General features: G+C 50.0%; 1 protein-coding gene across 1 annotated transcript in view; it reads left to right on the forward strand.

Annotated features, from left to right (window-relative positions):
• Positions 1-12514, forward strand: part of PREX1 (phosphatidylinositol-3,4,5-trisphosphate dependent Rac exchange factor 1) — a 138880-nt gene that overhangs the window by 107691 nt on the left and 18675 nt on the right. The window contains exons 18-27 of the mRNA XM_023741468.1: positions 532-617; positions 2002-2138; positions 2881-3001; positions 4979-5166; positions 5506-5667; positions 6447-6657; positions 7320-7596; positions 9358-9564; positions 10896-10984; positions 12286-12368. Of these exons, the coding sequence (XP_023597236.1) occupies positions 532-617; positions 2002-2138; positions 2881-3001; positions 4979-5166; positions 5506-5667; positions 6447-6657; positions 7320-7596; positions 9358-9564; positions 10896-10984; positions 12286-12368 (1561 nt within the window). The remainder of the gene's footprint in view (positions 1-531; positions 618-2001; positions 2139-2880; positions 3002-4978; positions 5167-5505; positions 5668-6446; positions 6658-7319; positions 7597-9357; positions 9565-10895; positions 10985-12285; positions 12369-12514) is intronic.

The raw sequence follows: 12514 nt of genomic DNA on the forward strand, positions 1-12514 counted from the left end.
GGTATCAGGGTGATGCTGGCTTCATAGAGTGATTCGGGGAATATTCCTTCCTTTTCTGTGCCTTGGGAGAGTTTGAGTAGAATTAGTGTCAACTTTTGTCTGAAGGTTTGGTGAAATTCCCCAGTGAAGCAACCCGGGCCAGGAGTTGTTTTTGTTGGGAGTTTCCATCTGTGATTCTTGAATAAAATACTGACTGGCTGAGGTGCTGGTCTGGCTGCCAAGGAACTTAGGACAGGAGAGTGAGGGAAAAAGTGTAGGAGGGTGGGGAACATATTACAATGTGCGTATGGGTGGAATCTCCAAGGTCAGTGTGGTGGTTCTGGTTAATTGAAGACCCTGGTGGCATGCTTTCTGGTTAATTGAGGTTTCTCCAGATATTTGGAAGCTAGAAAGCCTTATGCTGCTACTATTTTGGGCTAGATTGCCCAAAAGTCTCAGAGGCAGGGGCCTCCCCAGGGTGGTCCCCTGGGGCTGTCGGGAGAGATGCTGCTTTTTCTTACGGATTTTCCCTTGCTGTTTCTGCCTGTGCAGGGTCATCAAAGTCCCCGACCCTCCAGAGGCCTTGTGCTTCCAGATCCGTGGGGCTGCCCCACCATACGTCTATGCTGTGGGTAGAGGTAAGTGGGTGCTGAACAGACATGGGGGGAGCTTTAAAAGACCCGTCTGCCTTCCCTCTCCCTGTAGGAGTCCAGAGCTGCCCAAACCATTACTACCAGAGCTCTGCCTTATAGTGCACCGTTAGCACTTGTTTTCTTTGCTTGAAGCCAGGACTTTCAAACACAAGGGCAGGTTACAGTGGGTAAAGTGATCTGAGTGGAAGACAAGAAGACAATAGGGAGTGGCGAGGACTATGGTAAGATGAAAATACACATGTTCACTCCAGTAGGAGTGGTTACTCTTTTGCTTGAGCTCTTTAGTGCCAGGCAGGAATGTGGGCCCACTCTTGCTAGATTCAATTTTTCAAGAGAAGCCAGAAATGGGAATTTTGGAGCCCCACAAAACAACGTCTGTGGCCAGATCGAGCCCAAGAGCCACCAGTTTGAGACCTCTTTATTTTCTGCATTGCCTTTTTCTCACATGTTGTTTCAAGTGTCCCTCTCTCTCAGAGATGAAACCAAGTAGGTCTGCAACACTGGGCTCCCAGCCTTTTTGCATCTAAGGGTCCCCTTTTAAACTTTAAGCGTTACTTGTACCACTTTTGTGGTCATACCTGTATTTTAATATCTATTGATTAAGCAAATGTATATCATGACAGAAAGCTACTGAGAGTTTGATAGTATTTTAAAGTGGGTTTTTATTTTATTGATCCTTAAGGCACTGTTTCTCAGCTAGGGGTGATTTTACATCCCTCACCCCGAGAAGACACTTGGCAATGTCTAGAGACATATCTGGTTGTCATAACAGGGAAGGGGTGCTACTGGCATCTAGTGGGTGGAGGCCAGGGATGCTGCTAAACATCCTGCAATGCACAGGCCAGTTCCCCACGAGAAAGAATTATCTGGCCCAAGATGTCAGTAGTGCCAAGGTGAAAAACATCGTCAAGTCGATTCCAACTCATAGCTGACCCCATGTGACGGAGTGGAACTGTCCCATAGGATTTTCTTGGCTATAATCTTTATGGAAACAGATTGCCAGGTCTTTCTCCTGTAGAGCCACTGGGTGGTTTGAACTGCTAACCTTTTGGCTTAACTGGTGTACCACCAAAGCTCCTTAGACACTTGAATTTGAATCTCGCTTCCTCTGCTTCTTTGGACTAGCTGTTGCTTCTCTGAGCCTCCATTTCGTCTTCTGCAAAATGGGAACACCAAACCCTGATCTGCCCACTGAGGGGGTTGGAGGGAGGCTCCAGGATAGGAGGGATGGACATACTTTTTGGGTATGTGTTTATGGGAGTGGGACAGGGCAGGAGCAGTGTTCATCTTGTTTGAACAGCGCTTGCCTGCCACTGCCCTAGGTCATCTTCACCTGGTGCCCAGCCTCAAGCTCTCCCATCTCCCTCAGGTTCAGAGGCTGCGGCTGCGGGGCTCTGTGCTGGCCAGTGCATCCTGAAGGTCAATGGCAACAACGTGATGAGCGAAGGTGCCTCAGATGTCCTGGAGCACTTCCAGGCATTCCGGAGTCGGCGAGAAGAGGCCCTGGTGAGTCAACCAGCAGCCAAGGGGATCAGAGAGACCCTGCTCAGTGGGATGGGAGGCCCAGGGCCATTCTTCCTTCCCTGGGAAAAAGCCTGAAGATACTATAGGGTTGTGGATAGGATGGGGCTGCCTACTTGGCAAGAACAGTCTGGACCTGGGTTCTGTCCTCTTTCTGCCTCCCTAAGCTGGAGGAGCCAGGCTGCGATACCTCATGGCCTCAGTTTTCTCAACTGTGAAACGGGTGTGGTAAGATCCACTTTTCTTATCACATAGACATGTGGGCAAATAGTCATGTTGATGAAAGCGAGAGGGCTTGGATGGTAAAAATCAATATTACCCTTGGGTTTGGGGGACAGGGTTCTGGTGGAGGGTGATATTCATTCATTCATTTATTGGTTCATTCATTAAGTGTGTATTGATCACCTGCTACATGCCAGGCTGTTTCTAGCCCTGGGGACATGGGAGAGACAGCTGCTTCTACCAGACTGTCTGATCCTATTTTCAAAGACTCCCCCTCCTCTGGCTTCTGTAGGAGCATAGGCTTTAGGTGGTGAGAGCAGAGTGTGACTGCGGGTCCTTCTAGAAGATTCTAGAGTGAAATCTCAGAGGCCTCTCCAAAAGTGGGGTCACGGGCAGGCTAACTCCTGAGCTTTGGAGCTAGAGTACAGTTTGAATCTTATCTCCCTCCCTCCTCACGGGGCCCCTTCTATCACAGCTGCCCCTCTCACTCTGGCTCTCCTCCCAGGGCCTATATCAGTGGATCTACCACACCCATGAGGATGCCCAGGAGGCACGAGCCAGCCAGGAGGCCCCCGGTGAGGACTCCAGTGGCGAGGGGGCCCGGGGGGAAGACGAGCCCGACTCAGGTAATGGGACAGGCGGGCGGTGTTTGGAGAGCTTTGCGAAGGGCAGAGACTCCACAGAAGGGCCTGGGTTCTCGTCTGTGTCTCTGTCCCCTCCCTGGCCCATCTCACGCCAGTTGCCTAATGCTGCTGTAACAAATGACCACACGCTTAGTGACTTCCAGCAGCACACGCTTCTTACAGAATTCTGAAGTGGGTCTCATTGCTCAAAAATCAAGGTGTCGATAGGGCTGCGTTCCTTTCTGGAGGCTCTAGGGGAGAATCCGTTTCCTTGCCTGTTTCAGCTTCTAGAGGCCGCCTGCATCTCTTGGCTTGTGGTCCCTTCCTCCGTCTTCAAAGCCGGCAGTGTTGGCCTGAGTCCTCACACGGCCGTCTCTCTGGTTCTCACTCTTCTGCCTCCATCTTCCCCACAAAAGGACTCTTATGATTGCAGTAAGGAGCCCTGCTGGTGCAGTGGTTAAGCGCTCAGCTTCAAACTGAAAGGTCGGCAGTTCAAACCCATCAGCTGCTCTGCAGGAGAACGAACGATGTGGCAGTCGGCTTCTGTAAAGATTACAGCCTTGGAGACCCCATGGGGCAGCTTTACTCTGTCCTCTAGGGTTACTATGAGTCGGAATTGACTTGACAGCAAGTTTTTTTTTTTTTTTAATGATTACAATGGGCCCACCTAATCTCCTCATTTTAAGGTCGTCTGATTAGCATCCTTAATTCCATCTGCAGCCTTTATTCTCCCTTGCCGTGTAAGCTCACATATCCACAGGTTTCAGGGATTAGGACGTGGGCGTCTTTGGGGGGCCATTCTTCTGCCTCCCACAAGCTCCCACCCAACTTCATCCTTGACGTCTCTCCAGCCCGACTTTAGCTCTGAACTCCAGAGCTGCGTATTCCTCTGCCAACTGGGGGGCATCTGAGGTCTAACAGGCATCAGACAGAGATTTAGCATGGCCAAAATTGAATTCCTGGTATATCCTGAAATCTGCTCCGCCCCTTGGCTTCCCAGCTCCGTCCTTCCAATATCTCAGGCCCCAGGCATGAGGTGACCCCCTGATGATAATGGCACCCATGCTGAAAGGGTGGGCAGTTGGCTCTTCCAGCAGCAAATAGAAGCACCTGTTAGTGCCAGGCCCTGTTCTAGGAGGCCCTGCCCTCATGAAACTGACATGAGGGGAGACAGACCACAAACAAAAGAGCAAGAAAGTTGACAGGTGGTGAGATAGACAGAGGGGGAGAGGGTGATGGGTGGGTGGAGGGGGGCTCTTTGGAGTGGGTGCGAGGGAAAGCACTTAACGCCAATGAAGTGGCTGCTTTGTCTCTCACATATGCCATGGCCAGGCTGTGTGGCCTCTGAGAAGTCACTTAGCCTTTCTGGGTCTATGTTAATCTGGACTGAAACTGGGCTACATGAAAAAAGGAGTTTATTGCTGAGCAAACTAAAAAGTGTGAGTGAGAGGTCAAGCTTCAGGTCTAGTTCGATCCAGTGCCTCATACACTATCATGAGGATCCTTTTCCCCAGTTCTCAGCTCTGGCTTCCCCCTTACGTGGGAGGTTCTCCATGTGGTGGTGCTGGCAGCGTGGAATCCAGCTGAAGTAGAGAGTGTCTCTTTGTAGATCTAACTTGAGTCCTGCTGGTCTAGCTTGGGTCACTTGCTTGTGCCTGAACCAGTCACTGTGAAAGAGGGGAACAGGATATGCTGATTGGCCATGCCTGTGTCACCTGCCCATCTCTGGGAGGTTGGGGCAGGGGTCAACCTCTCCTAAACCACATGGACTCAAGGGTTGATTCCCAAGAGGAAAATTGGTGTGATGCTATCTGAACAAGGGGTGGGCGGTAGTGGGCCAGTGAGAACAAACAGAACTGCAGCACGGAGCTTCAGGTCCCACCCGTCACACAGAATACTCAGTGCTGCTGACGTCAGAGTTCTGGGCTGATGTGGGCATGGTGTGCCCGCTTCAGTGTCGCCTGTCTCTTTGGCTTCTAGCCTTCCCTCTGGAGTCCCTGGGTCCCCAGCTGACCCTCCACGAGGATAGCCCCACAGTCAGCCTGACGGTGGACAATGTGCACCTGGAGCACGGTGTGGTCTATGAGTATGTGAGCACAGCCGGTGTCAAGTGCCACGTGCTGGAGAAGATTGTGGAGCCCCGTGGCTGCTTCAGCCTCACCGCCAAGGTTTCCCTGGGTGCTGCCCTAACCTAGGGGCGGGGAATGCAATTTCTCTTACCAGGGGTGGGGGGAAGGGCCAGGGAGAGGGCAGCCCAGTTCCCATTTCCCAGAGTTAGTCTAGAGCCCTGACTTCTAGTCCCTGCTCCACCACTTGATAACCATAAGACTTAGTAAAGTGACTTGTTGTCCTTTTAGCCTCAATTTACTCATCTGTAAAATGGGCTAGTAATAGGCCTGACCCCAGAGGAGTAATTGAGGCATACAGGAGTCACTGTGTGTAAACTGCTCAGAACAGTCACTCCCTGGCACACCGTAAGTGCTCAGTAGCTGTTAACCTTTCTACAGATCCTCGAGGCCTTTGCTGCTGACGACAGTGTCTTCGTGCAGAACTGTGGGCAGCTCATGTCCCAGAGCAGTGTCATCATGACCATGCCCCACTATGAGTTCCGCAACATCTGCGACACCAAGCTGGAGAGCATCACCCAGAGGATCACCTGCTACCAGGAGGTACCCACACCCTCTTCCTCCAGGGTCTCTGCCAAGGACCCCCAGACACGGTGTGTCTTGGCCTGGAATATGTTGGTTGTTAATGTCAAAACCCAACTGAATTTAGCTTAAGCTAACAGGAAAATTTATTGGCTTATATTATTGGAAAGAGCAGGGGTGAACTTCAGGCATGGCTGTATCCAGGTGCTTAAACAGAAATCACCAGACGTTGGCCTCTCTCCACCCCTTGAGTTAGTTTTCCTCTGTTTTGGCTTCACTCTCAGGCAGGCCTTCCTCATGGTGACATGTCATCATCATGGTGACATGATGACTCCTAGCAGCCCTAGCCTTAGTAACCCCAGTAATAAAGAAGCTTAGTGGGTCCAGCAGAAGTCCTAAGGAGGCTCTTGTTGGCCTGACTTGTGTCACTTGCCCAGCCCTGTACCAATAAATGTGGCCTGGGCCAGGCTTGAGCCATATGTCTGTCCCTAGAGTTGGAGATGTGGGAGGGACCAGCCCTACCTGGACTGAGGGTGTGGGAGGGGTGGTCCCTTGCACCTGAAGGACAGCTCAGGTGTAGGTGAAATGGAGAAATGAATGTAGGGTAGTATTCAAAGGCCTGATTCCTCCAGATCTTCTCTGAAATCTGGATCCACCCAAAGGCAGTGCAGGGGGATCTACTTTTCCATTCGGAGCCCTTGGCAGTCTGTCCAATTTTGGAATGTCTGGCCTAGGTTGGGATAAGGTGGTCACACTTGGCAAGGCCTGACCCATGGCCCCACGGCTCCTGTCTTTCTCAGTTTGCAGCCCAGCTGAAGAGCAGGGTCAGCCCACCCTTCAAGCAAGCACCCCTGGAACCCCACTTGTTGTGTGGCCTGGACTTCTGCCCCACCAATTGCCACATCAACCTCATGGAAGTGTCCTACCCCAAGACCACCCCCTCAGTTGGCAGGTCCTTCAGCATCCGCTTCGGTCGCAAACCCTCCCTCATCGGCCTTGACCCAGAGCAAGGTACCTGCACGTATCTGTTAGAAATTGTGTTTGGGTGTTGTATTACAGATAATTAAGGAGAAGGATATCTGGAGGTCAGCAGCCCCGGGCTGGAATTGTGACTTTGTAGTCATCAGGGAGGAGTCCCTGTGTGGTGCAAATGTTTTAAGTGCTCAACGACTAGCCGGAAAGGTTAGCAGTTCAGACCCACCCAGAAGTGCCTCAGAAGACAAGCCTGGCAGTCTGCTTCTAAAAGTCACAGCCTTGAAAACCCTATGGAGCAGTTCTGTTCTGCACACATGGGGTCACCATGAGTCAGATTTGACTGGATGACAACTAACAAGAAGTCATCAAGCATCCAGGCTCCTTTTATCTTTCGGGACCACCATCTTTAGCATGCGGCTTCCATCCTCAAGGATTACTCATGGTCTAGTATGACTGCTGGAGTACCAGCCATTATGTCTCCATTCCAGGCAGGAAAAAGATCACAGATGTAACAGACATATTAGTACCAAACTGTAACTTTCTCCTTGAAGTAATCTAGTAGATTAAAAGAATATTAAAAAGGGAATAATTTTCTTTGTCATTGGGATTCCTGCAACAGTTCTTGTGTATCTTTATTCAAGGGGCATGTGGGTGTCTGAGGGCTGTTTTCAAGTGAGCTCTCCCTCCCTCCCCTGCAGGCCACCTGAACCCCATGTCCTATACTCAGCACTGCATCACCACCATGGCTGCCCCATCCTGGAAGTGCCTGCCTGCTATAGACGGGGACCCCCAAGGCCAGTGTCTTAATGACAGCAGCTTTGGGCTGGCCAATGGAGCCCTTGGCCAGGAGGACCGGGGCCTGAGCTTCCTGCTTAAGCAGGAAGACCGCGAGATCCAGGATGCCTACCTGCAGCTCTTTACCAAACTGGATGTGGCCCTGAAGGAGATGAAGCAGTATGTCACCCAGATCAACAAGTGAGCCCTGGCCCCTGGGGCGCGGGAATGAGAGGAACTGGACTTCTCAGCCTCGGCGCTATTGGCATTTGGGGCTGGGTAGTTCCTTGTTCTGGGGCTGTCCTGTACGTTATATTTAGCAGCATTCCTGGCCTCTACCCAGTAGATGCCAATAACCCCCTACCTCCACCCCTAGTTGGTGACAACCCAAAATGTCTCCAGACATTGCCTCATGTCTCCTGGGGGCAGAATTGCTTAGGTTGAGAACCACTGCTCTAATGAATTCATGGATCTAGGCAGCAATCATCCGTAGAGGCTAAAGCTATTAGGTGAAAGGTTTGGGGAGAACTTTATAATTCAGCATCGCAGAGAGACAACCAGCACCACCTGTGAAGTGTTCGTGCTAATGGAAATCAAGCCGGAGTCTCATCAAGGCTCCAGATCTGACCACCAGGTCATAGAACGAGGGGCTCGGTAGTGGAGGCCACCCTGAGTATTGTAGGATGTTGAGCAGCATCCCTGGCCTCTACCAGCTGGATGTCAGGAGTCACCTCCTTCCCAGTCATGACAACCAAAAATGCCTCCAGACATTGCCAGATGTCCCCTGGGGGGAGGGAGGGAAGTTGCCCACAGTTTACAACTGTTGGTTTAAAAGAAAATTTTATGTGTTAGAGACATATGTGGAGGTATTTATAGGAGAAATTATACGATGTCTTAGATTTGTTTTAAATACCCCAGAAAAAGACAAAGTGACGGGAAGATCCAGGAAACAAGATGGACCCTGCATTGTCATTGTTGATGCTGTTTACTGGGTCCTGGGGTTCATTATACTGTTGTCTCTACTTCTGTGTATGATGGACATTGTCCATGATAAAGAAAAAAAGAATGTAGGAGGCCTGGGTTTGAATCCTGGCCCTGCCACTTATTAGCATGCGACCTTAGGCAAATCACTTAACCTCTCTGAGCCTCGGTTTCCTCATCTGTAAAATGGGGCTAATCCTAATACTGACCTTACTGAGATGTTGTAGGATTACATCTAGCCAGAGTTTGTTGATCACTTACAAGGCACCAGATACTGTTCTAAGCACTTTACGTGTTTTAACTCCCTGAATATTAACAACTGCCTCAGAGGTAGATACTATTATTACCCCATTTTACAGATGAGGAAACTGTAAAATGAGGTTCAGAGAGGTTAAATAATTTATTTTAGATCTCGAAGGCAGCAATCGGCAGCATTAGGATTTGAATCTGGGCTCTATCTGGGTTCAAAACATATACTCTTGACCATTAAACTCTATGCCAGGGGTTAACGAACTGTGGCCTGCCGGCCAAATCCGGCCCACCACCTGTTTTTTTTTAGATAAAGTTTTCTTGGAACACAACCACGCACAATCATTATGTATTGTCTGTGGCTTCTTTTGTGCTACAAAGGCAGAGTTGCATAGTTGTGACAGAGACACTATGGCTTGTGAAACTGAAAATATTTACTATCTGGTCCTTTACAGAAAGTTTGCCAACCTCTGCTCTATACTGTAAAGCCTGATGCAGCTTGGCTGTGAAATAAAGAACTCCCACGTCTCACACCCCACCAACAGTAGGGAGAATGCAGTGCATTTGTACAGGGGCTAGCAGGATTTTCAGGAAGTGACACAAAGCATTTACTGGCTCCCTCTGCTGAGGGTGCAAGATGAGGCCCAAAGCCAGGGCCTTGCTCGGGGCCTCCATGGAGGCGGGTGAAGCCACAGGTCTGTGTCTTTAACTTCAAATCTCTGCTCCCTGCAGGCTGCTGTCCACCATCACGGAGCCCACCTTTAGTGGGTCCTGTGATCCACCCTTGGCTGAGGAGGCATCATCCTCCCTGTTGGTCAGTGAAGAGAGCGAGATGGACAGGGTGGAGCACGGCGGCATCAAGAAAGTGTGCTTCAAGGTGTCTGAGGAGGATCAGGAGGACTCAGGCCATGACACCATGAGCTACCGCGACTCCTACAGGTGGGCAGCGTGGCCTTGGATGCAAATGGCCAGCTGGACAGTTAAGGCCGCTGGGCAGTTAAGTCCACTGACCCCTGGCAAAAGTCAGCATCAGTGGGGCGCTTACCAGGGGGCAGTGGGTTCAGGGCACGGTTGCTAAGCAGTGTGGTTCTAGGGGTTACCTGAGCCCCCAGAGCACATCCCAGAATGCTCACCTTGGCTCCCCCGCCTCAAAGCTAAGGTTCCAAGACCTGTGCCCATGTGGACACCGTCCACTTGGCTTCCGTTTCACTCCATACACATCGACGGAGTGTTGTCAGGAACACCTCAGGATTCTGTGGTGTGTGCTAAAACTCAGTTTAAGACAGAAGGCTCCTAAAACAAGCACCACTTATGTTTACTTGACTCAAGGAGGAGAACAGTTTTTTTTAATTCTCCTAACTCTGAGAGGCTCTGAATTGTTTTTGTACTGGTTAAGTTAATTATAAAAAGGTCAGCGGGTTAAATAGACGAAGACTCAGTTTCCTGTAATGAACAGTATATATAAACGTGATTCCCTACCACAAAGGTTATGTGACATTTGACCATGGTGGGGCTAAAGTAGAATCTTAGAGGGGAGCTTCAATTTTATAGGGGCAAAGTACAGAAATGATGTAATTTTGCAAGAAGGACCTTCACTCCAGTGCCCCCCGCGTTTATGTTGTTACCATCCTGAAGCCTTTTTGGCATGTGTGTAACAGGGTGTCCCGGCTACCTTGGCGCTTCGTGTTCTCGGAGCCTCATGTCAGTGGTCCAGAGTTTTCCCATCTCTCCAGGTTTCTGTTCTGACATTTTTGGGTTCTCCAATATTTGTTTCAATTGTCAAAAAGACTAAATGAAATACTTTTGGAATTGTGACTTTTAATTCCCCAGTACCTTCTGAGTTCCTGGGATGTCAGCTAATAAAATACAGTCCCTGTCCTCATGAGGTGACCAGGGGACTGGGGAGACAGAAAAGAGAGCCTTGTCTTCGAAGGTGGTGTACGCAGGTGTGCCCAGGGACCAGGCTGTCCCACGAGAGGAACGGACACGCTCGGGAGAGTCAAGACTCCTGGCACAAGTAACATCTGAATAGAAGCGGTCCACTGTCTTCCTACTGTTTTTGGGTTTCCCATTGTCATATACAGAAAAACAGCTCGTCTGATCTTTCCTTATCTCAGGCACTGGTGGGCAGCTTGTGGCTCGCTCTCTGGGCCAGTTGCCCACCCAAGAGTCCAGGGCTTTGTCTGTGCTCCAGAATGTGGGTTCCAGGACCTGGGACCAGAGGGTGTGAGCCAGAGGGTGACTCACCCCATCTCTCGACCCCTCTGCAGCGAGTGTAACAGTAACCGGGACTCCGTCCTTTCCTACACCAGCGTGAGAAGCAACAGCTCCTACCTGGGCAGTGACGAGATGGGCTCTGGTGAGTCGGGTGGCAGGTGCTCAGGGGGAGAGGGGCACCCTGACGAGATTTTGTTTTGTTTTTATCTTCCTGTGTTTTACTCTAGTTTATTGTGTTTTATATTACGTTGAGTAGTAGGGAGCTGTATTTCCTTTCATTCACTAAATGAATGAATCCTTTATGGATAAATGAATCATTTCACTAATCCTTTCATTCATGAAAACTCAAACACTTACTGAGCATCCACTGTGGGCCAGGCCCCGTGCCGGGCGCTGTGAGCATAGCTGTGAGTGCAACTGACAAAGCTCCCTGCCCTCATGGAGCTGACTTTCTCCAGGCATGTTGTAGGCTATCATAGAAGCAGACTGCCACATCTTTCTCCGACAGAGGGGCTAGTGGGTTCAAACCACCGACCTTTTGGTTGGCAGCCAAGCGCTTAATGATTGCACCACCAGGGCTCCTCCTATAAAGATTTACAGCTTTGGAAACCCTGTGGGGGCAGTTCTCCTCTGTCCTATAGGGTCGTTATGAGTTGGAATCAACTCAGTGACAACGGATTTTTTTTTGGAGGGGGGGCTACTTGCAATTTGTAATGAAAGCCTGACATTGGTTTTGTTATTGTTTTTAGTTTTTTGATTGTTTCAGCTTAAAAAATCTAAATTTATTTTGTGACTAGGCCACACATCCATGTGTCCATGATTTACAAGGCACAAGAGGGTGTACAATGACAAGCCTCTGTCCCACCCTTGCCCCCCAGCCCCCCAGTTCCCACGCTGCCACTGTTACTGTCTTGTGTGCCCTCCCAGCTGTGGTCTCTGCATAAACATTTAATTTAATTATACCTCAGTGTAACAGAAGAAAAAGAAGCTGAAGTTAAACCGAAGATAATGCTGACCATTAGATAAACATTTAATCACAGAAGCTATTCAGCAGCACAAAACCGTCCCTGGGGAGGTTTTCGGAAGGAGCTTATGTGAGGCAGCTGATCGATCTGAAAAAGCTGGGGGTGAATAGGGAGACTTGGGGTTCAGTTCCTTCTCTCTGGTTCTTTGTCTCTTCATTTGTAGAATGGAAGTAATAACAATATCTTACAGTTACATAATGCTTTACAGCCAGTTACCTGTTTTGCAGATGAAGAAACTGAAGCTCAGAGAAGTCAAGTGATTAGCTCAATGACACACAGCCAGGATCTAGATCTCTTGGACTCTGAATCTCACCTGGGCTTTGGAATTCTATAGCTACATTGTCTTTTGGGGAAAGAGGCTGGGAAGGTGTGAGGTGGGGCAGGAATGGCTGACAGCTGTGGTTTCTTCCTTTGTCAGGGGATGAGCTGCCGTGTGATATGCGGATCCCATCAGACAAGCAGGACAAGCTTCATGGTTGCCTGGAGCATCTCTTTAACCAGGTAAGACCTTTGCCTCACCCCTAGTATGGCCCGGGGTGAAAACCCAGGGGCCGGGGCAGGGTCTGTGGCTCATGGAGGCAGGAGAGGGGCTGTGGGTCCTAGGTCCCTCGATCTGGAGGGCCAGGGGGGCCAAACTCACCAGAGTT

Source organism: Trichechus manatus, unplaced genomic scaffold (genome assembly GCF_000243295.1).
Source record: "Trichechus manatus latirostris isolate Lorelei unplaced genomic scaffold, TriManLat1.0 scaffold00008, whole genome shotgun sequence".
Taxonomy (NCBI): domain Eukaryota; kingdom Metazoa; phylum Chordata; class Mammalia; order Sirenia; family Trichechidae; genus Trichechus; species Trichechus manatus.